This window comes from Anarhichas minor, unplaced genomic scaffold (genome assembly GCF_050575085.1).
Source record: "Anarhichas minor isolate MPS153535 unplaced genomic scaffold, ASM5057508v1 ptg000023l, whole genome shotgun sequence".
NCBI classification, from domain to species: domain Eukaryota; kingdom Metazoa; phylum Chordata; class Actinopteri; order Perciformes; family Anarhichadidae; genus Anarhichas; species Anarhichas minor.
In genome coordinates, this window is record NW_027466469.1 from 3,471,282 (window position 1) to 3,497,128 (window position 25,847).

Here is a 25,847-nt window from a genome sequence, read left to right on the forward strand (position 1 = left end):
ATCTGATGTTCTCCTTTTGACTTCATATTGCAAGGTTGGTATGGTGAGCGCAAAACCAGTTCTACCTGTATTAGGATCTAGGACAGACACAAACTTCTCAAAAGTCTCTCCAGCTGTTAAAGCCGACTGACAGCTGATCCAGCTGTGATCAGAGCAGCCATCAGAAACAGACGTCGCTTCACGTGACGCAACTGAGGAAAGGAAGTCTCATGTATCTTAAAACATATTTCCTCATTTCCTCTCTCCTCGCATGGTTTCAAAGGACACAAGTGAGGGAAACGGGATGCGATTAAGAGCTTTGGGATGTACCCATGGATGCAATAGACCCTTATCACTGCAGCCATTTTGACATGTAATTGCAGGGTAAAAACAGGTGTGATTTTTTTTTAAATGGCTCTGTTCCATTTAGGTGGCTGGGGCCCTGGTATTGTGCATGCTGGCTCACTGGAATGAATTTGAAACTAAATAGAATGGGACCTTCATCAGTTTGATCAATCACACCTGTGTTTACCCTGCAATTATGTGTCAGATTGGCTGCTGTGAAAAGGGCATATAAAGAGACTTGGGATGTACCCTGTGTTAGGATTGGAGTCAATCATTTACCAAGCCAGAAGAGTCGGCTTTGATGCAGTTTGTCAAAGTGCCTCTTTTGTCCTATTCAGCAAGTGTGGGTCCTGTCTCCTGTATGTGGCCCATGATGAGGGGGACTCGTGGAATGCTGTTGCTCCTGATAATTCAGACATTAACAGGATGGACAGGTAAAGTAATTGATGTATCATCAGGTTTAAGCTTAAATTCTTCTTTACACCAAGCTGCACTAATTGATGTTTTATATTCACAATGGATCAAATCATTTCTTGTAATGTGAAGGGAGTTGCAGAGAGTATGGAAACCAGAGAAATAGTTTTCAGTGGCAAAGCTCTGATCAACACACTGTACACTACCTGCCCAGCACCAAAGAGCAGACAGAAAAAGTTAGCAATGATGCGCTCTTCTCATAGCAGCCATTTTGACTTGTCATTGCAGGGTAAACCCAGGTACAATTGCTAACATTGATTACGGCCCTGTTTCATTTAGGTGGGCCATGGCCCTGGTATTGTGGATGCTGGCTCACTGGAATGACTGACACACCAAATGGAATGGGCCCACAATTTCTTTTATTTTCACCCGTGTCAAAATGGCTTCTTGTTCTATGACATAAAATATGTTGGTAAATAACCCACTTGTGAAATTTGAAGCTTTTAAGTTTCTTAAAAATGACGGTTGCCAACAAGTGCCTAAATGAGACTAATGAACATCAACATGCTAAACTATGGTCTGCCTTTAGCTTAGTGGTGGTGGCGTAAAGACAGTGTTGTAGTTTGTTTACCTAAAACTCTTTCACTTTAACCCTTGAGTTACATCCATTGTATGAAATATTGTGTATCATAGAACCCCACATTTTCCAGATAATTTCTCATCTTTACCCCAGAAGAACCATGTGTGAAGAGAGAGTATTATCTATCTATCTATCTATAAGTTCAGTTACATTTATGAGATGGGGCGTTTGCTCAATATTGCTGTAATTTGTAAGCAGTTGCCATGTGGGTTGACAGATATTTTGCTTTCACTTCAACTAGATATGACCACAGTGAGACTGGTCAACTCCAACAGCAGCTGCTCTGGCAGAGTGGAGATCTTCCACAACGGCAATTGGGGGACGGTGTGTGACGACGGTTGGGATTGGAATGACGCTCAGGTGGTGTGTCAACAGCTGGGCTGTGGCAGGGCTCTGTCATCACCAGGAAGTGCACATTTTGGACAAGGAAGTGGACCAATCTGGCTGGATGACCTTCAGTGTTCAGGAACTGAGTCATCACTAACAGACTGTACACACAGAGGATTAGGAGCCCACAATTGTCGTCATTCTGAGGATGCTGGTGTCATCTGTGAAGGTAACTTTGTACATCTACATAACCCTTTTTTTTCTACACAAATATAATTTGGAAAAAACATTAATTCCATTAAATTTCACAAACGATACAGTAATATAGTTACAGTAATATAGTTACAATGAAGTGCTGCTGGAAATGGCCCTAAAACCCAGCTGTGAGTTGAATTTTTACACTCATGGAGGTCAATGGCAATTTCGACAAGGTTTTTGGTAAGATACCTGAAATAAGGTGTATGGTTAACACAATATTAAGAGATTTTAACATTTTATTCTTTGACAGAAAATATGTCAGTAAATATCCCACTTGTGAAATTTTAAGCTTAAGTTTCGTAAAAATGATGGTTGCTAACAAGTGCCTAAATGAGGCTACTGAACATCATCGTGCTGAACTATAATCTTTAGCTCAGTGGTGGTGGCGGCGTGAAGTCATGACAGTGGTGTAGTTTTTAGTCTTGACGTTATGTCTTTACTTCTGCGGATTGCATCTATGATTTAAATAATGATGAAGTGGTGTTCATTTGGGAGATGATCTTAATAAACAAAACATGTTTGTATCATAAACTGGTTTGGCCTCAGACTTGATTTCCTATAATAATCTCAAATCCCATTGGCTATTTCATAATCGGAACCATTTATTGCCAAGTATGTTACACATACAAGGAATTTGACTTGGTGAATGGTGCATAACAATGAACACAGTGCAATAATCAAGACATCATTCATTAATAGAATTTTTTTTTTTTTTTTTTTTTTAATTTACAATAAAATGTTGTAAAAAGCAAATGGTAGCAGTGCTTTAAAACAAGTTTATACAAAAGTGGCAAGTGTATTTTAATAATTTCCTACTATTACACACCCTTGCTTATCATATACGTGTGTGTCTGTATATATGTTTGTAGACTGTGTGTGCAGACTCATCCCCATCAGAGATGAGTCCAATGAGGGTGGTGGTGTCATCCGCTAACTTCAGGAGCTTGACGGACTGGTGACTTGGGGTGCAGCTGTTGGTGTACAGGGGGAAGAGCAGAGGGTAAAGAACGCGGCCTTGGGGGGAACCGGTGCTGATAGACTAAGAGACTGAGACATGTTTTCCCAGCTTCACATGCTGCTTCCTGTCAGACATGAAGTCACTGATCCACTTGCAGGTGGAGACGGGCACGTGCAGCTGAGAGGGCTTGTCATGCAGCAGAGACAGGATGATGGTGTTGAAGGCAGAGCTGGAGTCCACAAACACGATCCTGGCGTAGGTTCCTGAGGAGTCCAGATGCTGAAGGATGAAATGAAGGGCCCTGTTGACTGCGTCTTCTAAAGACCTGTTTGCTCTGTAGGCAAACTGCAGGGGGTCCAGGAGTGGGTCGGTGAGGGCTTTGAGGTGGGACAGGACAAGGCGCTTAAAAGACTTCATGATCACAGATGTCAGGGCGATGGGCCTTTAGTCATTTAGTCCTGTGAACCTTTGTTTTTTAGGGGGACGGGGATGATGGTGGTCTTGAAGCAAGCTGGTACATGGCATGTCTCCAGGGAGGTGTTGAAGATGTCTGTGAATACCGGAGACAGCTGATCAGCACAATGCTTTAGGGTGGAGGGAGAGACTGTCTGGGCCGGCTGCTTTGCGGGGGTTCTGACTATTAAACAGCTTCATGGCGACTCTCTGGAATAGTCGTCACTGGTGGGGGGGATGGATGGGTGGTACAGAGGCATGGACCCCTGCTGAGCTGGGGGAGTGGGACCTGGTGGTCTGTAGCTGGAGGATGGGATCAGGACTGTCCCATTGTCCAAAGCAACAGTGGAACTTGTTCAGCTTGTTTGCCAGGTGTAGGTCATTCATGGAGTGGGGGCCTTTAGGCTTGTGGTTTTATGTCTCAGACGTCTTCAGACAGAAGCGGAGTCACTTGCTGAGAGCTGGTGTTACAGTTTCTCAGAGTACTGTTTCGCATCTCTCACCGCCGTGCTGAACCTGTATTTTGACTCCTTTTGTCGAGGGAACCAGTGAGAGGCCAACTTCTGGTTTGGCCTACAAAGATGTCATCCCCGCAGCACTCTCTATATATCTCCATCATCCTGACCAAAAACCTTTCCATTCAATTTATTTTTGTATAGCCCAAAATCATAAATTTCAAATTTGCCTCAGCAACTCTCAATGTAACCAGCTCCATCTGTCATAGTTTATACCTGGTTTTGTTACATTTTATCTTTTAATCTCTTATTACTTTCACCCCTAATTTACATCTATTGCATATCATAGAACCACACATTTTCCAGATAATTTATCATCGTTGCCTCAGAAGAATCATGTGTGAAGGGAGAGTATAATATGTAAGAGTTGATGATAATGAAGCTAAATGACAAAATTATCAATTAAAGTTGCATTGAAGAGATGGGGCCTTTGCTCAATATTGCTGTAATTTGCAACCTACAGATGCCATAAAGGTTGACTGATATTTTGCTTTCAATTCAACCAGATATGCCCACAGTGAGACTGGTCAACTCTAACAGCAGCTGCTCTGGCAGAGTGGAGATCTTCCACGACGGCACTTGGGGGACGGTGTGTGACGACGTTTGGGATTGGAATGACGCTCAGGTGGTTTGTCAACAGCTGGGCTGTGGCAGGGCTCTGTCGGCACCAGGAAGGGCACATTTTGGACAAGGCAGTGGACCAATCTGGCTGGATGGCCTTCAGTGTTCAGGAACTGAGTCATCACTAACGGACTGTACACACAGAGGATTAGGAACCCACAACTGTAGTCATTCTAAGGATGCTGGTGTCATCTGTGGAGGTAACTTTGTATATCTCCACATTTCTTTTTTTTCTTAACAAATATAACTGGAGAAGATAGAAAAGACATTCATTTCATTCAATTTCACAAACGATACAGTAATATAGTTACAATAAAGTGCTGCTGGAAATGGTCCTAAAACCAGTGGCGGGCCATGTGTTTTGTACTTGGGCCATCAGTGCTGTCCTACTACGTTGAACCACCTCCTAATAACCTCACTATTACCCAGCGTGATGAGATGCTTCGTCTTTAACGGGCAATGCATAGAGTCAAAATCAATGTAATTAACACCATGACGAGAACGAACTCACAAGAACCAGTCGCATACACCTATATTTGACAACAAAGCAGGTAGAATAACATAATACCCAAATCACATGATTCAACAGGCCTCTGCACATTCTAGCAAAATGAAGTTGCTAAAACACTCATTCCATCCCACACTCGAGAGCACGGGGCCATTCAAATATTATTCACATCAGAGGGAACAATATTAACCATATCATTAAAAATGAAACGTTTTAATGTGTTTCAGGGCTGAAAGTGTCCGCTCGACAGAGGCAGTAGATATTGGGATTGTCGCCACCAAACATGCCAAAACGCTAAAAATGTAATGTCACGTAAAAACATCTTGCATATCTTTAAACTTGAACTCTTACTGCTACAAAGTTCTGCTAGCTAGTTTCACAACAGTCACGCTAGCCCACTGAACAATCAAGCCGCACGTTAATGAAGACTTACTTGGCTAGGCCAGCTAGAAGGCTCTGGCAGGTAAAAGAATACGCCCAACATGTCAAACTAAAAATCTGATTAGTTGAAGACTACGACAATCAACAATATCGTCCCATTTACCTAAACTGCAAAGGGATTGAGTTGTAATTCTGAAGGCATCCGGGCAGATTACTTTACTTGGAGACGACATGGGGGCGAAATCTGATTGGCAAAAAGCTCTACTTAAAACAAGTTGTGCTGGAAGCGGCGCAACTGAGGAAGATGGTAGCTATGCAATGAGATAATAAGCTAATGGGGGAAAAAATATTTAGAATACATGTAGTGTATTTATGAAAACTAATTTAATTATAAAATACCTATAACTTTGGGATTCTGTCTAGGCAAGCAGAGAAAGCCTTGCTGGCCCTGACGGCCCATCACTGCCTAAAACCCAGCTGTGAGGAGAATTTTTACACTCGTGGAAGTCAATGTTATTTTTGACTGGGTTTTTGGTGAGATGCCTGAACAAGGTCTGGTTAACGCGAGGTTAAGAGATTTTAGCATTTTTTTGTATGACATAAAATGCGTCAGTAAATATCGCACTTGTGAAATTTGAAGCTTTTACGTTTCTTAAAAAAGATGGTATCTAACAGTGCCTAAATTGGACTATTGAACATCATCTTGCTGCACGATAGTCTGCCTTTCGCTCAGTGGTGGTGGTGGCGGCGTGAAGTCATGAGACAGTGGTGTAGTTTGTTTGTTGTCTTGACGTTATGTCTTTGCTTCTGCCGATTGCATCTATGATTTAAATAATGATAAATGTAGTGTTCATTTGGGAAGATGTTGGTATCATAAACTGGTTTAGCCACAGAGCTGATTTCCTGCAATAATCCAAAATCACATTGGCTTTTTCTCCAGGGAACCAGTAAGAGGCTAACTTCCGGGTTGGCCTGCAAAAATATGTCATCCTCGCAGCACTTTCTAGATATCTCTATCATCCTGACCAATAACCTGTGAATCAACTCCCAATGTACCCAGATCCATCTGTCAATGTTTATACTTAGTTTTGTTTCATTCTTTTTATCTCAAACTCTTTTACTTTATCCCTAATTTATATCCATTGTATGAAATATTGCATATCATAGAACCCCACATTTTCCAGATAATTTCTCATCTTTACCTCAGAAGAATCATGTGTGAAGTGAGAGTATGATATGGAAGAGTTCATAAAAATAATAAAGAAGCTAAATGATTTAATCAACTGCAGTTACATTGAAGAGATGGGGCTTTTGCTCAATACTGCTGTTGCCATATGTTGACTGATATTTTGCTTTCAATTCAACCAGATATGACTACAGTGAGACTGGTCAACTCTGACAGCAGCTGCTCTGGCAGAGTGGAGATCTTCCACAACGACAATTGGGGGACGGTATGTGATGACATTTGGGATTTGAATGCCGCTCAGGTGGTGTGTCAACAGCTGGGCTGTGGCAGGGCTCTGTCAGCACCAAGAAGTGCACATTTTGGACAAGGAAGTGGACCAATCTGGCTGGATGACCTTCAGTGTTCAGGAACTGAGTCATCACTAACGGACTGTACACACAGAGGATTAGGAACCCACAACTGTGGTCATTCTGAGGATGCTGGTGCCATCTGTGAAGGTAACTTTGTACATCTACATATACATTTATTTTCTGCACAAATATAACTATAGAATTTAGAAAAAACATTGTCACTAATTTCATTCTATTTCACAAACAAAACTGCAATAAAATGCTGCTGGAAATGGTCCTAAAACCCATCTTTGAGTTGATTATTTTGACTCATGGAAGTCAATGGGATTTTTGACTGGGTTTTTGGTAAAATGGCTAAATAAGGTCTGTGGTTAACACGAGATTAAGAGATTTTAACATTTTGTACTATGACGTAAAATGCATCAGTAAATATCCCACTTGTGAAATTTGAAGCCTTTAAATTTGTTAAAAAAGATGGTTGCTAACAAGTGCCTAAATGAGACTGTTGAACATCATGATGCTGAACTATAGTCTGCCTTTAAATCATATGCCGATTGCATCTATGATTTCAATAATGATAAAGTGGTGTTCATTTGTGAAGATGATCTTAGGAAACCAAATGTGTTAGTACCATAAACTGGTTTAGCCAAAGATTTTATTTTTTCAATAATCCAAAATCCCATTGGCTTTTTGTCGAGGGAAACGCTGAGAGGCTAACTTCCGGGTTGGCCTACAAAAAAATGTCATCCCTGCAGCACTCTCAGATATCTCCATCATCCTGACCGTTAACCTGTGTATCAACTCCCAATGTACCCAGATCCAGCTGTCACAGTTTATACCTAGTTTTGTTTCATTTTATCCGTTATTACTTTCACACCTAATTTACATCCATTTCATAGAACCCCACATATCCAGATAATTTATCGTTGCCTCGGAAGAATCATGTGTGAAGGGAGACTATTATGTAAGAGTTAATCAAGATAAAGAAGGTAAATTATAAAGTAGTTTCATTGAAGAGATGGGGCTTTTGGTTAATACTGCTGTTGCCATGTAGGTTGACAGTTATTTTGCTTTCACTTCAACCAGATGTGACCACAGTGAGACTGGTCAACTCTAACAGCAGCTGCTCTGGCAGAGTGGAGATCTTCCACAACGGCAACTGGGGGACGGTGTGTGACGACGTTTGGGATGTGAATGACGCTCAGGTGGTGTGTCAACAGCTGGGCTGTGGCAGGGCTCTGTCAGCACCAGCAAGGGCACATTTTGGACAAGGAAGTGGACCAATCTGGCTGGATGACCTTCAGTGTTCAGGAACTGAGTCATCACTAAAAGACTGTACACACAGAGGATTAGGAACCCACAACTGTGGTCATTCTAAGGATGCTGGTGTCATCTGTGGAGGTAACTTTGTACAACGACACTATTCTCTTTTTTTTCTGAACAAATATAACTGGAGAATTTAGAAAAAACATGGTTATTAATTTCATTCAAAGTCGCAAACGATGCAGTAATATAGTTACAATAAAGTGCTGTTGGAAATGGTCCTAAAACCAGTGGCAGGCCATGCATTTTATACTTGGGCCATCAGTGCTGTCCTACTACAGTTGAACCACCTCCTAATAACCTCACTATTACGCCTCATGATGGGATGCTTCGTCATTAACGGGCAATGCATAGAGTCAAAATCAATGTAATTAACACCATGACGAGAACAAACTCGCAAGAACCAGTCTCATACATTTATTTGACAACAAAGAGGGTAGAATAACATGATTCAACAGGCCTCTGCACATTCCAGCAAAATTACGTTGCTAAAACATGCATTTCATAAAAACGATACAATAAAAAAATTTTAAACGGTAGTAACGATACTGCAGAGGTAAAAACTAAAACTAGCAGTTCACTTACTAAAGCTGCTGTTCACTATTTAGAGACAAAGTCCATCCTCCTTACTTTGATTACAAACAGTTCAATGTCACGGTTGTACAGTAAATCAATGCAGTTCAGTTTCAGCAAGAGGTCCTTCTCTATTCATGGACGCCAGTGATTACAGTCGAGCCTCCCCAGTTGTACTTACTTCTTGAATACGTTTTAATGAGTTTCAGGGCTGAAAGTGTCTGCTCGACAGAGGCAGTAGATATTGGGATTGTCGCCGCCAAACATTCCAAAACGCTAAAAATGTAATGTTGCGTAAAAACGTCTTGCATATCTTTAAATTTGAACTCTTACTGCTACAAAGTTCTAGCCCACTGACAATCAAGCCACACGTTAATGATGACTTAATTGGCTAGGCCAGCTAGAAGGCTCTGGCATGTCAAAGAATACGCCCAACATGTCAAACTAAAAGTCTGATTAGTTGAAGACTACGACAATCAACAATATCGTCCCCATTTACTTAAACTGCAAAGGGATTGAGTTGTAATTCTGAAGGCGTCCGGGCAGATTTTTTTACTTGGAGACGACATGGGGGCGAAATCTGATTGGATAAAAGCTCTACTTAAAACAAGTTGCACTCATGGAAGTCGATGGCGTTTTTGAGTGGGTTTTTGGTAAGATGCCTTAAATAAGTTCTGTGATTAAGAGATTTTAACATTTTTGTTCTAGGACATAAAATACGTCAATAAATATCCCACTTGTGAAATTTGAAGCTTTTACGTTTCTTAAAAAAGATGGTTGCTAACAAGTGCCTAAATTCGACCATTGATCATCATCATGCTGAACTATATTCTGCCTTTAGCTCAGTGGTGGTGGCGGCGTGAAATCATGAGACAGTGGTGTAATTTTGTTGTCTTGATGTTATGTCTTTGCTTCTGCCGATTGCATCTATGATTTAAATATTGATAAAAGTAGTGTTCATTTGGGAAGATGTTGGTGTCATCAACTAGTTAAGCCACAGAGCTGATTTCCTGCAATAATCCAAAATCGCATTGGCTTTTTCTCCAGGGAACCAGTAAGAGGCTAGCTTCCAGGTTGGCCTACAATAATATGTTATCCTTGCAGCACTCTCTAGATATCTCTATCATCCTGACCAATAACCTGTGAATCAACTCCCAATGTACCCAGCTCCAGCTGTCAATGTTTATACTTAGTTTTCATCCTTTTTTTTTTTTTTAAATCTCAAATGCTTTTACTTTAACCCTAATTTACATCCATTGTATGACATATTGCATATCAGAGAACCCCACATTTTCAAGAATTTCTCATCTTTACCTCAGAAGGATCATGTGTGAAGGCAGAGTATATGTAAAGAGTTTATAATAAAGATGATAAAAAAATGATCATGATGATAATAAAGAAGTTAAATGATAAAATCAAGTACAGTTGCATTGAAGAGATGGGGCTTTTGCTCAATACTGCTGTTGCCATATGTTGACAGATATTTTGCTTTCACTTCAACCAGATGTGACCACAGTGAGACTAGTCAACTCTAACAGCAGCTGCTCTGGCAGAGTGGAGATCTTCCACAACGGCACTTGGGGGACGGTGTGTGACGACAGTTGGGATGTGAATGACGCTCAGGTGGTGTGTAAACTGCTGGGCTGTGGCAGGGCTCTGTTGGCACCAAGAAGTGCACATTTTGGACAAGGAAGTGGACCAATCTGGCTGGATGACCTTCAGTGTTCAGGAACTGAGTCATCACTAAAAGACTGTACACACAGAGGATTAGGAACCCACAACTGTCGTCATTCTGAGGATGCTGGTGTCATCTGTGAAGGTAACTTTGTAGATGTACATTTAATTTTTCTTTCTGCAGTTATAACTGGAGAATTTAGAAAACATTTTTATTCAATTTCGTTCTATTTCACAAACAATACTACAATAAAGTGCTGCTGGAAATGGTCCTAAAACCCATCTTTGAGTTGAATATCTAGATTCATGGAAGTCAATGGGATTTTTGACTAGATTTTTGTTAGGATGCCTGAAATAAGGTCTGTGGTTAACACGAGATTAAGAGATTTTAAAATGTTGTTCAATGACATAAAATTCATCAGTAAATATCTCACTTGTGAAATTTGAAGCTTTTAAGTTTGTTAAAAAAAAGATGGTTGCTAACAACAGACTAACGAACATCATGATGCTGAACTATAGTCTGCCTTTTGGTCGGTGGCGGCGTGAAGTCATGAGACTGTGCTGTAGTTTGTTTGTTGTCTTAACGTCATCTCTTTACTTATGCCGATTGCATGTATGATTTAAATGATGGAAGTGGTGTTCATTTGTGAAGATGATCTTAGGAAACAAAATGTGTTAGTACCATAAACTGGCTAAGCCAAAGATTTTATTTTTGAAATTATCCAAAATCCCATTGGCTTTTTGTCGAGGGAACCAGTAAGAGGCTAACTTCCGGGTTGGCCTACAAAAATGTCATCCCTGCAGCACTGTAGATATCTCTATAATCCTGACTGTTAACCTGTGTATAAACTCCCAATGTACCCAGATCCATCTGTCAGTTTATACCTAGTTTTGTTACATTTTATCTTTTAATCTCTTATTACTTTTACCCCAAATTTACATCTATTGCATATCATAGAACCACACATTTTCTAGATAAGTTCTCATAGTTTCCTCAGAACAATCATGAGTGAAGTGAGAGTATATGTAAGAGTTCGTGATGATGCTAAATGATCAAGTGCAGTTACATTGAAGAGATGGGACTTTTGGTCAATACTAATGTTGCTGTGTGGGTTGACAGAGATTTTGCTTTCAATTCAACTAGATATGACCGCAGTGAGACTGGTCAACTCTAAGAGCAGCTGCTCTGGCAGAGTGGAGATCTTCCACAACGGCAATTGGGGGACGGTGTGTGACGACGTTTGGGATTGGAATGACGCTCAGGTGGTGTGTCAACAGCTGGGCTGTGGCAGGGCTCTGTCGGCACCAAGAAGTGCACATTTTGGACAAGGAAGTGGACCAATCTGGCTGGATGACCTTCAGTGTTCAGGGAATGAGTCATCACTAACAGACTGTACACACAGAGGATTAGGAACCCACAACTGTAGTCATTCTAAGGATGCTGGTGTCATCTGTGAAGGTAACTTTGTCCATCTCCACATTTCTTTTTTTTTTTCTGAACAAATATTAATGGAGAATAAAAAAATAAATTAAAAAAAACTATTACGCCTCATGATGGGATGCCTCGTCATTAACGGGCAATGCATATAGTCAAAATCAATGTAATTAACACCATGACGAGAACAAACTCGCAAGAACCAGTCTCATACATTTATTTAACAACAAAGCGGGTAGAATAACATAAAACTCTAACATGATTCAACAGGCCTCTGCACATTCCAGCAAAATTAAGTTGCTAAAACATACATTCGTCACACACTCAAGGGCACGGGGCCATTCAAATATTATTCACATCAGAGAAAACAATATTAACCATTTCATAAAAACGATACAATAAAAAAATGTAAAACAGTAGTAACGACACTGCAGAGGCAAAAACTAAAAGTAACAGTTCACTTACCAAAGCTGCTGTTCACTATTTAGAGACAAAGTCCATCCTCCTTACTTTGATTACAAAGAGTTCAATGTCACGGTTGTACAGTAAATCGATGCAGTTCAGTTCCAGCAAGAGGTCCTTCTCTATTCATGGACGCCAGAGATGACAAGTCGAGCCTCCAGTTGTACTTCTTGAATACGTTTTAATTATTTTTATTTATTTTTTTAATCTCAAACATTTACGTCACCCCTAATTTACATCCATTGTATGAAATATTGCGTATCACAGAACCCCACATTTTCCAGATAATTTCTTATCTTTATCTCCAGAAGAATCATGTGTGAAGGGAGAGTATGATATGTAAGACTTCATAATATTAATAATAATATAGAAGCTAAATGATTAGATAAAGTACAATTGCATTGAAGAGATGGGGCTTTTGCTCAATACTGCTGTTGCCATATGTTGAGAGATATTTTGCTTTCACTTCAACCAGATGTGACCACAGTGAGACTGGTCAACTCTAACAGCAGCTGCTCTGGCAGAGTGGAGATCTTCCACAACGGCAATTGGGGGACGGTGTGTGACGACGTTTGGGATTGGAATGACGCTCAGGTGGTGTGTCAACAGCTGGGCTGTGGCAAGGCTCTGTCGGCACCAAGAAGGGCACATTTTGGACAAGGAAGTGGACCAATCTGGCTGGATGACCTTCAGTGTTCAGGAACTGAGTCATCACTAAAATACTGTACACACAGAGGATTAGGAACCCACAACTGTGTTCATTCTGAGGATGCTGGTGTTGTCTGTGAAGGTAACTTTGTACATCTCCACATTTCTTTTTTTTCTGCATAAATAAAACTGGAGAATTACTAAAACAAAAATATGGTTATTAATTTAACCTTGCAGGTTTGCAGTAGGACATCTGTTAACCGACCATTGGACCAATAACCTGTGAGTACGAAATATAACCAGGTATCAGAGCTGACATCTCAGCACAGTGAACTGTTCTGAATTCATAACCATGTTTCTTTTCGTCTTGATCTTTAGGCGAGGACTGACCGAATGCTGCGTGTATATGTATTTAATTATATACAAAATGACATCAAGAGTATACAAAAATAAAATCAATATTCTCACTCATATTTCATTCAATCATTTCTACTCTGGTACTATGCTTAAAATCAACATACAGTTGTGTGAAAAAGTGTTTGCCCCTTCCTGATTTCTTATTTTTTTGCATGTTTGTCACACTTAAATGTTTCAGATCATCAAACAAATTTAAATATTAGACAAAGATAACACAAGTAAACACAAAATGCAGTTTTTAAATGAAGGTTTTATTATTAAGGGGGAAAAAAAATCCAAACCTACATGGCCCTGTGTGAAAAAGTGATTCACAGCCACAGTTACAGGGGCTGGCCATGACACCCGCCAGATCAAGCTTGTCTGGACAGCAATGGAAAACGGTCCATATGTCACTTTCATCACAGCCATCTGCGAGGCTATAGAAACAGCTTTCTCCTCGAAAGTTAACATGGCATTGATTAATAGCACCAAGCAAGGTAGGACTGAAGATGTGACATCATATCACCAACGACTCATGTCTGCATTCCAAACACACAGCGGTATTGAAGAACCGGCTGACAAAACAGCAATGTCAGTGTGGGAAACACATCTCAAGAATGCTTTCGTGAACGGGCTGCTGCCAGACATCAAAACAGCCACCGAACGCTCCGTGATTGGCCTGGAGGACGCAAGACTTGATGAAGTGGTAAAACACGCACGACACAACTGCAAAATGCACAATGACACTCAAGCTAGACAGGAAAAGCTCTCCAAACAAACTGGAGAAAGAGCTCAGCTTGCGATGCTTCAAGCTGTCAAACAGATGACGCTAGGAGTTGAGGGAGGTCAAAGACAACCCACCCAACCACGTAACAACTTTGGGCGAGGTCAGCAAAGGGGGCGTGGAAGAGGACAACACCGCGGAGAGGGAAGAGGGCGTTTCCAAGATGGCCGCCAAAGAGGAGTTTCACGTGTGACACAAGACAATGAATGCTTCTACTGTGGAGAAACAGGACATTGGATCAGATTGCCCACATCGTAATGCACACAGCGGATCACGACAGCCACGTGGCCGACAGCACGGAGAAGACGGAGGGGGTGACTTTCATCAACAATTTGGCACTTCTGACTGACGCGATGTGGGGAGGCGAGGCAATGCACGTGGGCAGGAGACGGCTGACTCCCTCTCAACTCCGGAACAGAGAAGTACACACACACACAGACTCGGTACGCACACACAACGCGCACATTTGCTGCAATGCACACACGCTTCCTCGCAAGCACACTGCAGAACAACAATCCATACTCCTCAGTGTCACTTCACACTTAGAGCAACAAGTGAATGCATCTACACCACAACCACACACTTATTCAATGTTTTCATCAGAGTCATACAAAAATATGCCAACTACAAAGGTTATTGTGGAAGGGAAAGAATTAACATTTTTAGTAGATTCTGGGGCTACTCACTCTGTAATTCAACAAACATTTTCCTCATCAAAAGATGAGTGGGCGTTTTGTATATTCACAGGGGGCCTCTGGGGTAACTAACTGAAAAATTGACTGTACCTATGACGAGTGTACACTACGACCAGACTGACCACGATCCTGACATTAAAGTGAAACATTCGTTTCTACTTTCGACCCTTTGTCCAATTAACTTAATGGGCAGAGACTTAATGTGCGTTTATGGGATAGGACTGACGTCATCCTCTGATGGCCTTAAAGTGCTTAGGCGTAGAGTCGTACACCAAATGATACAGACTCCCTCTCTGTCACTTTTTGCCTATCAATGGTGGCTTCCTGTTGATGACGCACAACGACTTTCTCACACAGTAGACTCACGTGTCTCACCACATGCCGACCGCATGAACTACAAACATCTACACTGCACCTCACACATTTCTAGAGGACAAGATGTTTGCTTTGAGGACAAGTTTTTTGAAGGCCTCAATGATGCAATTGCCTGTTCCACACTGTTTTGGTCTACTTATAGATCTGCTGTATCTGTTTCTCTGACTCCATCACAGAAACAACTGTTTGATGTTCCAGATTCAGCTCCACACATCTCGCTGTCAAAAGGACGCGAGGATCAGTGGCGGGATTTGGGTCCATTCGTTGCACAATGCGAGGCGCTTACCGACTGGGAACAGACGCTGGATCTATTTGTCCTGCGATCACAATCTACAGGCTTCCACAGAACGTTTTGTGTGCTCTTATCACCAGCCTGCAGATCAGTCTGTGTTTCATGAGCTTAACAAAGAAATTCAAACGTTTTTAACTAAACCTGCATCTATTTCTCCCGCCCTTACTCTTGTTCCACAGACACTTTGGGCGGCGAACAAATATGACGTGGGCCTGATCAACAACTGTCAGCCTGTCGTTATCACTCCGCGCTCTGATTTTCGGCCTCACAAGCACCAGTACCCTCTGCGCCAAGAGGCCATTGACGGTATTACACCTGTGTTTGATTCACTCCTGAAAGCAGGTGTGATTATTCCCTGTCCAGACTCTCCAGTCAGGACACCGATATTTCCTGTTAAAAAGATCAGAGATGCAGGCAAGCCTGTTGAATGGCCTTTCGTGCAAGACCTGAAAGCAGTAAATGCTGCAGTTCATGCACGTGCACCAAATGTGCCTAATCCTTACACTATTCTAGCTCAGATTCCTCCTGCAGCTAAATGGTTTTCTGTGGTTGACCTGTCAAATGCTTTTTTCAGTGTCCCGGTCGACAAGGACAGCCAATTTTGGTTTGCGTTCAACTTCAACGGTAAGCCATACACTTTCACCCGTCTGTGTCAAGGCTACACCGAGTCTCCAACCATCTACAATGATGCACTCAGAGAAAGCTTAGAAAGTCTAACTCTCTCACCAGGCTCTGCACTCCTGCAATATGTAGATGATTGCTTAATCGCAGCTCCTACTCGGGCACAGTGTCAGAAAGACACAATAAGACTGCTACAACATTTAGCACCAGAAGGCCAGCCTATCTAAATTACAGTTTGTAATGCAAAATGTACATTTCTTAGGTCATGACATTTCAGGGGAAGGGAAAACCCTCTCTCCTAAAAGAATCGCTTCGATACCAAAACCTAACACTAAAAAACAGATGATGTCATTTTTAGGCATGTGTTCATACTGTCAGTCGTTCATACCTAATTACTCACAAATGGAGCAGCCATTATCAAGTTTGATTCAGGGTAAAAATCTCACAGCACATGACAAAATAATTTGGACAAAAGAAGGCCATTCGGCTTTCACACAAATGAAATGTGCTTTGCAAACACCTCCAACTCTTGGGTTGCCAGATCCGAACAAACCGTTCACTCAGACTGTAGATGAAAGACAGGGCTGTATGACCTCTGTGTTGCTACAATCACATGGTGATAAACTACGACCAGTTGCGTATTTCTCCGCAAAACTCGATCCTGTGGCGGCAGGCTTGCCACAATGTTTGCGTGCAGTGGCCGCGGCTGAAAAGGCACTCGCTGCCTCACGTGACATAGTAGGATACGCTCCATTAACTTTGCTCGTTCCTCATTCGGTGTCTTTGATTGTCCTCGAACAGAAATCGTCTCACCTTTCTGCAGCGCGATATTTGCGTTATCACACATGTCTCTTAGACATGCCAAACATAACGGTCAAACGCTGTACTAATCTTAACCCTGCATCATTACTTCCTATTCCTGGTGACAGAGAGGAGCACAACTGTTTAGCTGAGCTCCAAGCTCAGTGCACTCCTCGCCCTGACTTGATGGACACTCCGCTGCCCAATAGCGACATGGTAATGTATGTGGATGGATCTGCCTCTCGCGATCATACTGGTACTAATCTTGTGGGTTTTGCTGTTGTTTCGGACTCAGAAGTGCTGTGTTCAGGTTCTCTGCCATGTCACCTCTCAGCCCAGGCAGCTGAGCTCATCGCGCTCACCGAAGCATGTAAACTTGCTGAAGGTAAAACTGTTACAGTTCACACTGACTCTCGTTATGCATTCGGCGTCGTCCACGATTTTGGAAGTCTGTGGAAACACAGAAAGTTCCTTAAGTCTGATGGTAAACCTGTTTTGCATCACACTCTCATTGCTGAACTGTTAGAAGCCATTTTGTTGCCAACAGCAATTGCTGTTTGCAAATGTGCTGCTCATACAGGACACACTGACGTCATTTCAACAGGAAATGCATGTGCAGATGATGCTGCAAAAGCTGCTGCTCGACTTCCTGTCCCCACTTCTTCTGCTCTCATGTCCTCATTTGTCTCAGCTCCCTCTTCTCTTACAGCTATGCAGACGTTGTCCACTCCGGAAGAGCGTAGGCTGTGGTCAGCTTCAGGTTGCACATACACTGATGGACTGTGGTCAGGGCCTGATGCTAAACCATGTCTGCCTAAGCATTATTTCAGCCATTATGCTAAGTTGACACATGGGTTAGACCACGTGTCAAAAGGGGGAATGTTGAGTGCATTAAATGAGACATGGTTCACAAAGGGATTCACAGCATGTGCACAAAAATTCTGTTCTGCATGTGTAACCTGCTCTCTGCTCTACTCACAATGTAGGCAGGCCCGTGGCAGTGTCCAGTCAGGCTGCACATCCGCCTCCGACACGCCCTTTTGAGCACAGTATGATGGATTTTGTTGAGCTATCTCCATCTGAAGGTAAGAAACACTGTCTAGTGATGGTAGACATGTGGTCCAAGTGGGTTGAAGTTTTTCCATCGAGTAAACAAACTGCTGCAACGGTAGCAAAGGCTCTGATTTCTGAAATCATTCCCCGTTGGGGCATTCCTACTAAAATATCAAGCGACAATGGTTCCCATTTTGTCAATCAGGCCATTACAGAACTAAGCGCATACTTGGGTATCGACTTAAGAACACACTGTGCTTACCATCCAGCCAGTGGTGGTGCTGTTGAACGAGAAAATGGTACACTTAAGACCAAGTTAGCAAAATGTTGTGCTGACACAGGTCTGCCTTGGACAAAAGCCCTGCCTCTAGTGCTGATGTACATGAGAATGAGAAAACGAACACGAAGCAATCTGAGTCCTTTTGAGATACTGTTTGGTTTTCCTCCTCATGTAGGAACTGAAGCACCAGGGGCGCCACTTCCCTCAACCGCCTTATGCGAACATGAAATGTTAACATATTGTGCACAATTGTCCTCTGCTTTATCTAACATAAGACAACAGGTGATTGCCGCTCTCCCGAGGCCAGCTGAAGGACCTCTCCACAAGCTGAAACCTGGTGATTTCGTGGTGGTGAAAGACTTCAGAAGGAAGCACTGGAACTCACGACGCTGGCTGGGTCCATTTCAAGTCCTCCTCGTCACTCAGACGGCTGTCAAAGTAGCTGAGAGGGCAACTTGGGTCCACGTGTCCCACTGCAAGAAGGTTCCAGAACCAGGAGACGCACCAACTGAAGCTACAGGTGAGCTCGCACCTACAACAAGTGTCAGCCAACAGGCACCACCGAGGGAGGAAGGACAGACGGAGCCACCAACAGAGGAGATGCAGTGATCACGGACGGAATCACAACGGGCAGTTGACCGACAGACGCTTGCGTGATCTGTGTTAACTGTCCCAACGCTGATGCCACGCAAGAAAGACGGCTGGAAGAGCCCCTCTCGACGTGTTTATGCCAACAAATGCAAGAAAAGGAGCACGGTTAGGTCCTCTACAAAAGGACGAAGAACGCATTTTTTTCATTATAGCTATATTCATATTATTGCTTGTTTCGTTTTCATTTTATTTCTGTATTATGATGATTTTGATGCTCAGGTCTAAAGACAGTTTTTTTTGTTTTTGTTTTTTATCTTTTTATTCTTTTGTGTTTATTGAATTGTATTGCTGGCTTAAAACAACCAGAGATCCTTTATCTCACAAAAACAGTTTTTCTTCAGACATCTCACATGATGATGTATTTTAAAATCATATTTTGGGGTAATACTTCTGTTGTTATTGAAATGTCCTTATAACATATTTTTACTATATTGCGTGATTACTGTATAATCAAAAGAGTGGAATGTAATGGGAAAATATGTCATAGTCTCATGTGAAGGTTTAAAGAATGTAAGTCCTAAAAGTGCAGACACCAAACTGTAGTTTCAGTAGATGACTTTAATTAGTTTAGTATCCAGGTGTCTTGTTATCTGTTATCATTGTGCACTGTTTCTTTCTTCTTCGTAAGACAGCGGCACAGAGAGGCCTTGACTAACAGAGATCCTCTGTTTGAAATACTTTTAACTTCCTTTGTGACACATTATCTGAAGTTGTAAAGGCGTAAACCTTTGCATGCATATATGATGTGTGAGGGTAAAGAATGTCTATTCTGTCTCTGCAATGGTCATTTTAACGATGTCACAGTGGCTTCAAAGGAAGCATCTGCTGTGTGTTTAAACTCTCTATTGTAAGGCAAACTGTGAACAAAGGGATTTGCAAACAGGAGATAAAGCATCTTCCTGACTGTCTTAAATGAAGTATACTAAGGCTCGAAGGATGACCTGCCTTTTATTGTGTTCTTTGTGTATTCTTGTTAGCTAAGCAGATAATAGGAAGCTGTCTGAGCATAAATGTCCATGCATTGTGACTGTTGGGTAGACCACTCTTACAGATCACTGCAATGTGTCTGTGAGACTGTTCTCTTTGCTTGCAAGCAAATAAATTGACTTTACAAACCTTGATCGTTCATCAAAACTCTGTTTTACTTTATATTGATTGAAAACCTTCACTTTCTTCTCCCGACTAGTCATAAGAAATATTCCACAACACACCGGTCTGTCTGTCTGTTTAGTTTCCGGGTCAGCGTCTGACCCGGAAGCAAAACAAAACACAACTGAGGCGCGTATGTTCTGCGAGGCTAAACTAGCTCAGTAAGGAAAACAACAAGCACAAACTCGCGCTACATTCTCCCCGCAGCGTTTAGGCAGCTGTTCCCTACTGATTCAAACAGGGCTAAGCAATCGACACACAATCCCCATTTCTCCAGACCAGAATTCTTGTTTGTAAAAGAAAACAGCCCAAACTGATTCAATTATCCGGACCCTAAACCCACGCAGGACGGGATGCTTCATAATTAACGGACACTGCATATGGTCAAAATCGATGGAATTAACACAATGATGAGAGCGAACTCGCATATATTCACAACAAAGCATGACAAAACAATCCAGCAACGCACACACTGAAGAGCAAGTGCCATTCAAATATTATTTACATCAGGGAACGATATATCCATAAACGACACGATAGGCAAAATGAACACACTGCAGATGTAAAGAAAACAAAAGCAGTTTCACTTACCAAATGCTGTTCTATTTAAATACAAAGTTCATCCTCCTGTCTTTGTTTACAAAGAGTTCAATAACGCGGCTGTGCAGTACATCCGTGTGTTTCAGTTCCAGAAAGAGGTCCTTTTCAGTATTTCACTATTCTTCTTAACTTTTTCAATGTGGAGCTCCGTTTCCCTGCGAACTTGTTCGTTGATCTGGAGATCCACTCGGGTCCCTCCAAACGTTTTCAAGATCACCGTAGCTTGTACGTGTCCCGCCGTACTTTGGTGTCGCGTAGCAGCCTTGCTCAGGCAGCTCAGGTTACCAAATCCAGCATGGCTCCATACACCAAGACGTTCAGTTGCAAATAACAGGCATTCCCAGCAATACAATTTGCATCTCTTCTCCGACCCTGTCAGCAAGGAATACCGTTCATAGTTTGCTGACTGAAAGTGGCGCACAAATCCTTTTCCTGGCTGGGTCAGGGCTGCTAGCTGTGGGGTTGGCCGGCCATTTCTTACTATGTCCAGTTTGTTCACTTTAGTCACGTGCTCGCCCACTGACCAATCACAGCACACTCTGCACCTCGCGGCAGAGCTGCAACTGGACGTAATGCTGACGTAGCTATAGGCCGGCTAGCAGGCGCTGACACGTCAAACAATACGCCCAATATGTCAAACTAAAGATCTGATTGGTTGAAGAATATGACAATCAACAATATCGTCCCCATTCACTTAAACTGCAAAGGGATGCACTTGTGAGTCTGCAGGCCTCGAGCCTCTCTTCTTACCTAGAGACACAGAGGTGAAATCTGATTGGATAAAAGCTCTACTTAAAACAAGCTGCACTGGAAGCAGAGCAACTGAGGAAGACAGTAGCTGTGCATTGAGAAAATAAGATAATGGGAAAAATATTTTTATAAATTATAATACATGTAGTGTATTTAAGAAAAATGATTAAATTATAAAATAGATATAACTTTGTGATTCTGTTTAGGCCAGCAGAGAAGGCCTTGCAGGCCCTGACGGCCCACCACTGTTGTAATGTAAATAACTGATGATCCCCCCCTGCTGTGTGCTGAGATGTTTAAGAGCAGGAGACAAACTGAACTCTTGGCTCATCCTCTGCGGACTGTGTTGCAGTCAGTATGACGGTGAAGCCTTCTCTGCGCAGAGAATAAATACTTTAACAACTCCTTCTCTCAATGTTTCTTGTTTCAGTATTATAGGACTCACTCGGTCCTATTGAATCGTTTTTCCACCACAAACTTGACGTCACGAACAGGATCCCTTGAAAGATCATCGGGAACCGACTGCGGACGGGGACTGATCATCCAGGAGGCTTCTCCTCCTGCCTCTGTGCCTCCACACATTCTGGAGAGGACCGTTCAGTGGTTCCTGAGCATCTTCACTGGGATCCTAAAGGACCTGATTGAGTCCAGATAGACTTCTAAACATCCGGTGAGATACTGAAATTTGGAAGATTGACTCTGAAGGTTTGTTTTGTTTGTTTTGGGGTTTTTGTTTAATTAATGTCAAATTGGGATTTTAGAAGTGCGCTGATTTAGGAAATAGAATATTTTTGTCAATATTCATATTAGCATTTAACAGGCATGTGTGGATATTTGTTGACATCTCATATAAATGCTGTTCGTGAAAGGTTGGGTAGACACGGTAATATAGGATACTACTTTTAGGAGTGTTCGAAGAATATTGCTGAGTAAAGGAGGACGGGGAGAAAAGGGTGAGTGTTTGATTGTCACGTTAAATACCTTAAAGCAGAGGTCTTCAACGTTTTTCAGGCCAAGGACCCCCAAACTGATAGAGAGATGGAGCAGGGACCCCCGACTATATATATTGTATACAATTGTGTTTTATATTAAACTGGGCCTAGTGCCATGTATAAACATACCTCTTTATTGTGCATTCAATACTAAGCTTTTCAAATAATACACAGGTTCATATATTCATGTTTTTATTTTAAACATGTGCAAGGTACAGTGAGTAGGGTGGCCGTGCCACTGCCATTTATAAACATACCTGTTATCTTGCATACAATACTGAACTATTAAAATAATAGACAGATTCATGTTTGGGAAAAAAAAAAAATGTCTAATCAACCCAAAATTTCGCGGACCCCCTGTTGAAGACCTGCCTTAAAGGTTGTGTTGGGAACGTAGAGGAGCGTGTTTGGTTTATCAGCATCTAAGAAATTAAATTCTTGACATCAATAGAAATATTAATGTCAGTAACAATTATTAATGATTATTAATAACAACGGGGCACCACCCTGCGAACAGGGACCAATAACCAAACAATAAAACTAAGTCTCATAATTAGCGTTCACTCACAATGTCAATAGTCTGAGTACTATTACACATTCAGAGTGAAAGTGAAGGTTTAAGTTCGAGCACAGGCCACTACATCCAGTTATTATTACACACATATGCACAAGTAATCACAGACGACTGCTCTTTAAAATATAACAGAGTTTATTAAATCAAAACAATAAATGATCAAATCAAGTACTATCAAAATCAACAAACACTATCATACAATTATATATCTAATACCTAAAGTCAAATGAATAAAGTGGGGTAAGGATATGTGTATCAATATATGCACATGTAGGTGTGTGTGTGTGTGTGTGTGTGTGTGTGTGTAAAGAAAGGGGGAGGGGGGAGCCTACTCAACAGTGATGGTGGTTAATCTCAATAGGGCGTGTGAGCCTACAGGCCAAGATGGTGAGTCTAGAGACCGGCGACCAAAATGGCGGAGAGGTGGCTGCTAGAACCACGTGGGACGGTGTACCATGTGGGTTGGGGTCAGAGATTAAGTAATCACGAGTCTGAGAGGTTCACCCAAAATCAGTAGCTCTAACTACGTGTGTGTGCGGGTTAGTAGAGAGAGAGAGAGAGAGAAAATCGAGCTCTGCGCAGTAGTGAGGCAGTGAGGAACAGCACGCTTTTGCGGTGATAGTTGCGGTTCTAGATCTCACTTGCAGAGCCGATTTAAAGAGGAGAGAATAAAACCAAAAACAAAATAAAAGAATCCCCAAAACAAACAGATCTTTGTCACTGCGGTGAAACGCGAGTTTGTCTCCCTATCACCCCGAAACTCGGTCGGCCAGACGAGAGTCGGCCACCGTAGTTTTAGTTTTTAAAGTGATAGAATCACAAGCTCCACATCCACTAACAGCGACGGATCAAATGCGAACGGTTACAGCAGAAAATACACAATATAACGGGACTCCGTGGTCCGCGATGCTGGCGTAATAACACGTTATAACACGACAGTAACTTAACACAACAAGATACAGGAATAACAACGACATAAACGAATAGTCTAAATTAAGCTAATGCTAAGCTAAGCTAAGCTAGGCCCAGATACCAGTAACTCTTACTTTGAGAAGCTTCGTTCGGCAGGGTCCTTTTCCCGTGGTGGGAATCATTCAGTCCTCGGGAGGTGAGGGCTCCCGGTGGCGCGGCTATCGGAGCTAGCGCAGACTCGATCACCTCGCTGCAGAGAGGGATCTTCTTAACGTCGGAGGCGTGCGGGAGTCGCTCGTCTTAGGCCGGAAATCTTCGGCTCTGTAGGGGCTCAGTTGCCCTCTTTTGCCGGCAAGGTGTGCACTAAAGGGTGGGAGAACGGGGCATAGGAGTTATCCGTTCTCGCACTACGGGATCCAAAACTCAAAATAAAACACAGTCTGTAGGTTCGACCAGCGAAGGTGACATGTGACCTGATAGGGTTTGATGAGGGCGCGGCTCCTCGTGAATCTTCTTGTTGCCAGGACGAGGAAGAGAGCGAATGGCGTTTCCTGCTCGCTTATAAACCAGGTCTCGAACCCAGTGGGGGGCCACTTCATGGCCAATGAGGGGCCAGGATCAAGTTTTGGCTGTGCTGGGAGGTGTAGTCATTCATCTTGGAGTTTCCATCAGACGTTGTATGACAGGAAGGAGCATGGGTGCTTCTAGACTAGGGCCAGATCCCAACAGTTGAATATCTTACAGTTAGACATTAAACACTGAAGTCCTTTAACCTAAGACGAAGAATCCGTAAGGAGACTGGAAAGAAAAAGATTAGACTTAGACTTTGAATCTGTAAGGATAAATCTGTCTCGGTAACGGCTTAACTTTGATTGTGCCCTAAACAAATCCAAAGACTCACGGTGACGACTGTGTTTAAAGTATAAGTGTACACTGACTGTGCCTCAAAATGGGTGCACAGGGAAGTAACCAGGTTCCTCCACCTGAAGGGCCTAATGTCATTTTCATGAAGAAAAAGTTTGGTGAAATGAGCTGTTAACATCTGAATGAATGGGTTAATGAATGTGGGTTTCCTCAAGGAGGATCATTTAACAGATCAGGTTAAAAAAGTTACAGAAATGATATAAAGTCACAAAAGAAGTTTGAAAATGTGGAAGGATGAATCTGAAAGTAGGGAAAGAAAGAAATGGTGTAAAAAGATGTCTAAAGTAGATAAACCAAATGAGAAAGAGGCAGATAAAGCTTCTCGGAAATCTTCTTCTCTCTATCCCTCACTGCACAGGGTGGATCCTGAACTCGACGCATGTCCTCCCCCACCCCCACCATATGTGGCCCCTCCACCCGGTCCAGCAGCACGCCAAGACAGCCTGACTTCGACCCATCTCCAACCAGCACTCCTGCCAGCAACCTCACGAGCACGATCTCCTCCGTCGCCAACCTCATGCAGCAGGCCGCACACGCCATGTCCCAACTAGGCAGCCCAGACAAGTCACACGAAGACCTGGGAACAACTGGAGACGCAGTGAGAGGTTCCTACAACCACTCATGTGACACCAGAAGTGGACGAGGACCATGAACAGACGACGACGAGGAAAGACTTGAACTCTCATTCCCGTTGGTCCAAGTGGCAGGTCCAAATGGAGCAATGATGGTCCACAGACCCTGGACTGACAAGAGACATGACCGACACCCTGGCACATCTGCCAGACCCCCAAGCATCAGGCGCAAAGTTTGGTGATGAAGTTATCGTATTCTGCCGTGAGTTTAGCCCCACTGAAGGAGAACTCAGACGCCTCCTCATGAAGAAACTTTGCCCAGCCAACTATGCCAAGGTTCGAGCAGCCTGTCAAGGAAATGCCAGACAGGTACAAA

General features: G+C 42.5%; 2 protein-coding genes across 2 annotated transcripts in view; one reads left to right on the plus strand and one right to left on the minus strand.

Moving 5' to 3' along the window:
• The window catches only part of LOC142955254 (scavenger receptor cysteine-rich domain-containing protein DMBT1-like), a 112,158-nt gene that overhangs the window by 4,639 nt on the left and 81,672 nt on the right, over positions 1-25,847 (minus strand). The window lies entirely within an intron of this gene.
• Positions 1,622-13,439, plus strand: LOC142955451 (scavenger receptor cysteine-rich domain-containing protein DMBT1-like). The gene is made up of 9 exons (XM_076096967.1): positions 1,622-1,787; positions 3,262-3,348; positions 4,396-4,710; positions 6,768-7,082; positions 8,022-8,270; positions 10,336-10,503; positions 11,650-11,817; positions 12,878-13,021; positions 13,429-13,439. The coding sequence occupies exons 1-9, from the start codon at positions 1,622-1,624 to the stop codon at positions 13,437-13,439; spliced, it is 1,623 nt and encodes a 540-aa protein (XP_075953082.1).

Excerpts from the sequence above, each read along its gene's own strand:
- LOC142955451 (XM_076096967.1), top strand. The coding sequence starts at position 1,622 with ATGACCACAGTGAGACTGGTCAACTCCAACAGCAGCTGCTCTGGCAGA. Across the intron at positions 4,711-6,767 it reads TGCTGGTGTCATCTGTGGAG|ATATGACTACAGTGAGACTG; the intron begins GTAACTTTGTAT and ends CAATTCAACCAG. Across the intron at positions 11,818-12,877 it reads GGCTCTGTCGGCACCAAGAA|ATGTGACCACAGTGAGACTG; the intron begins GTGCACATTTTG and ends CACTTCAACCAG.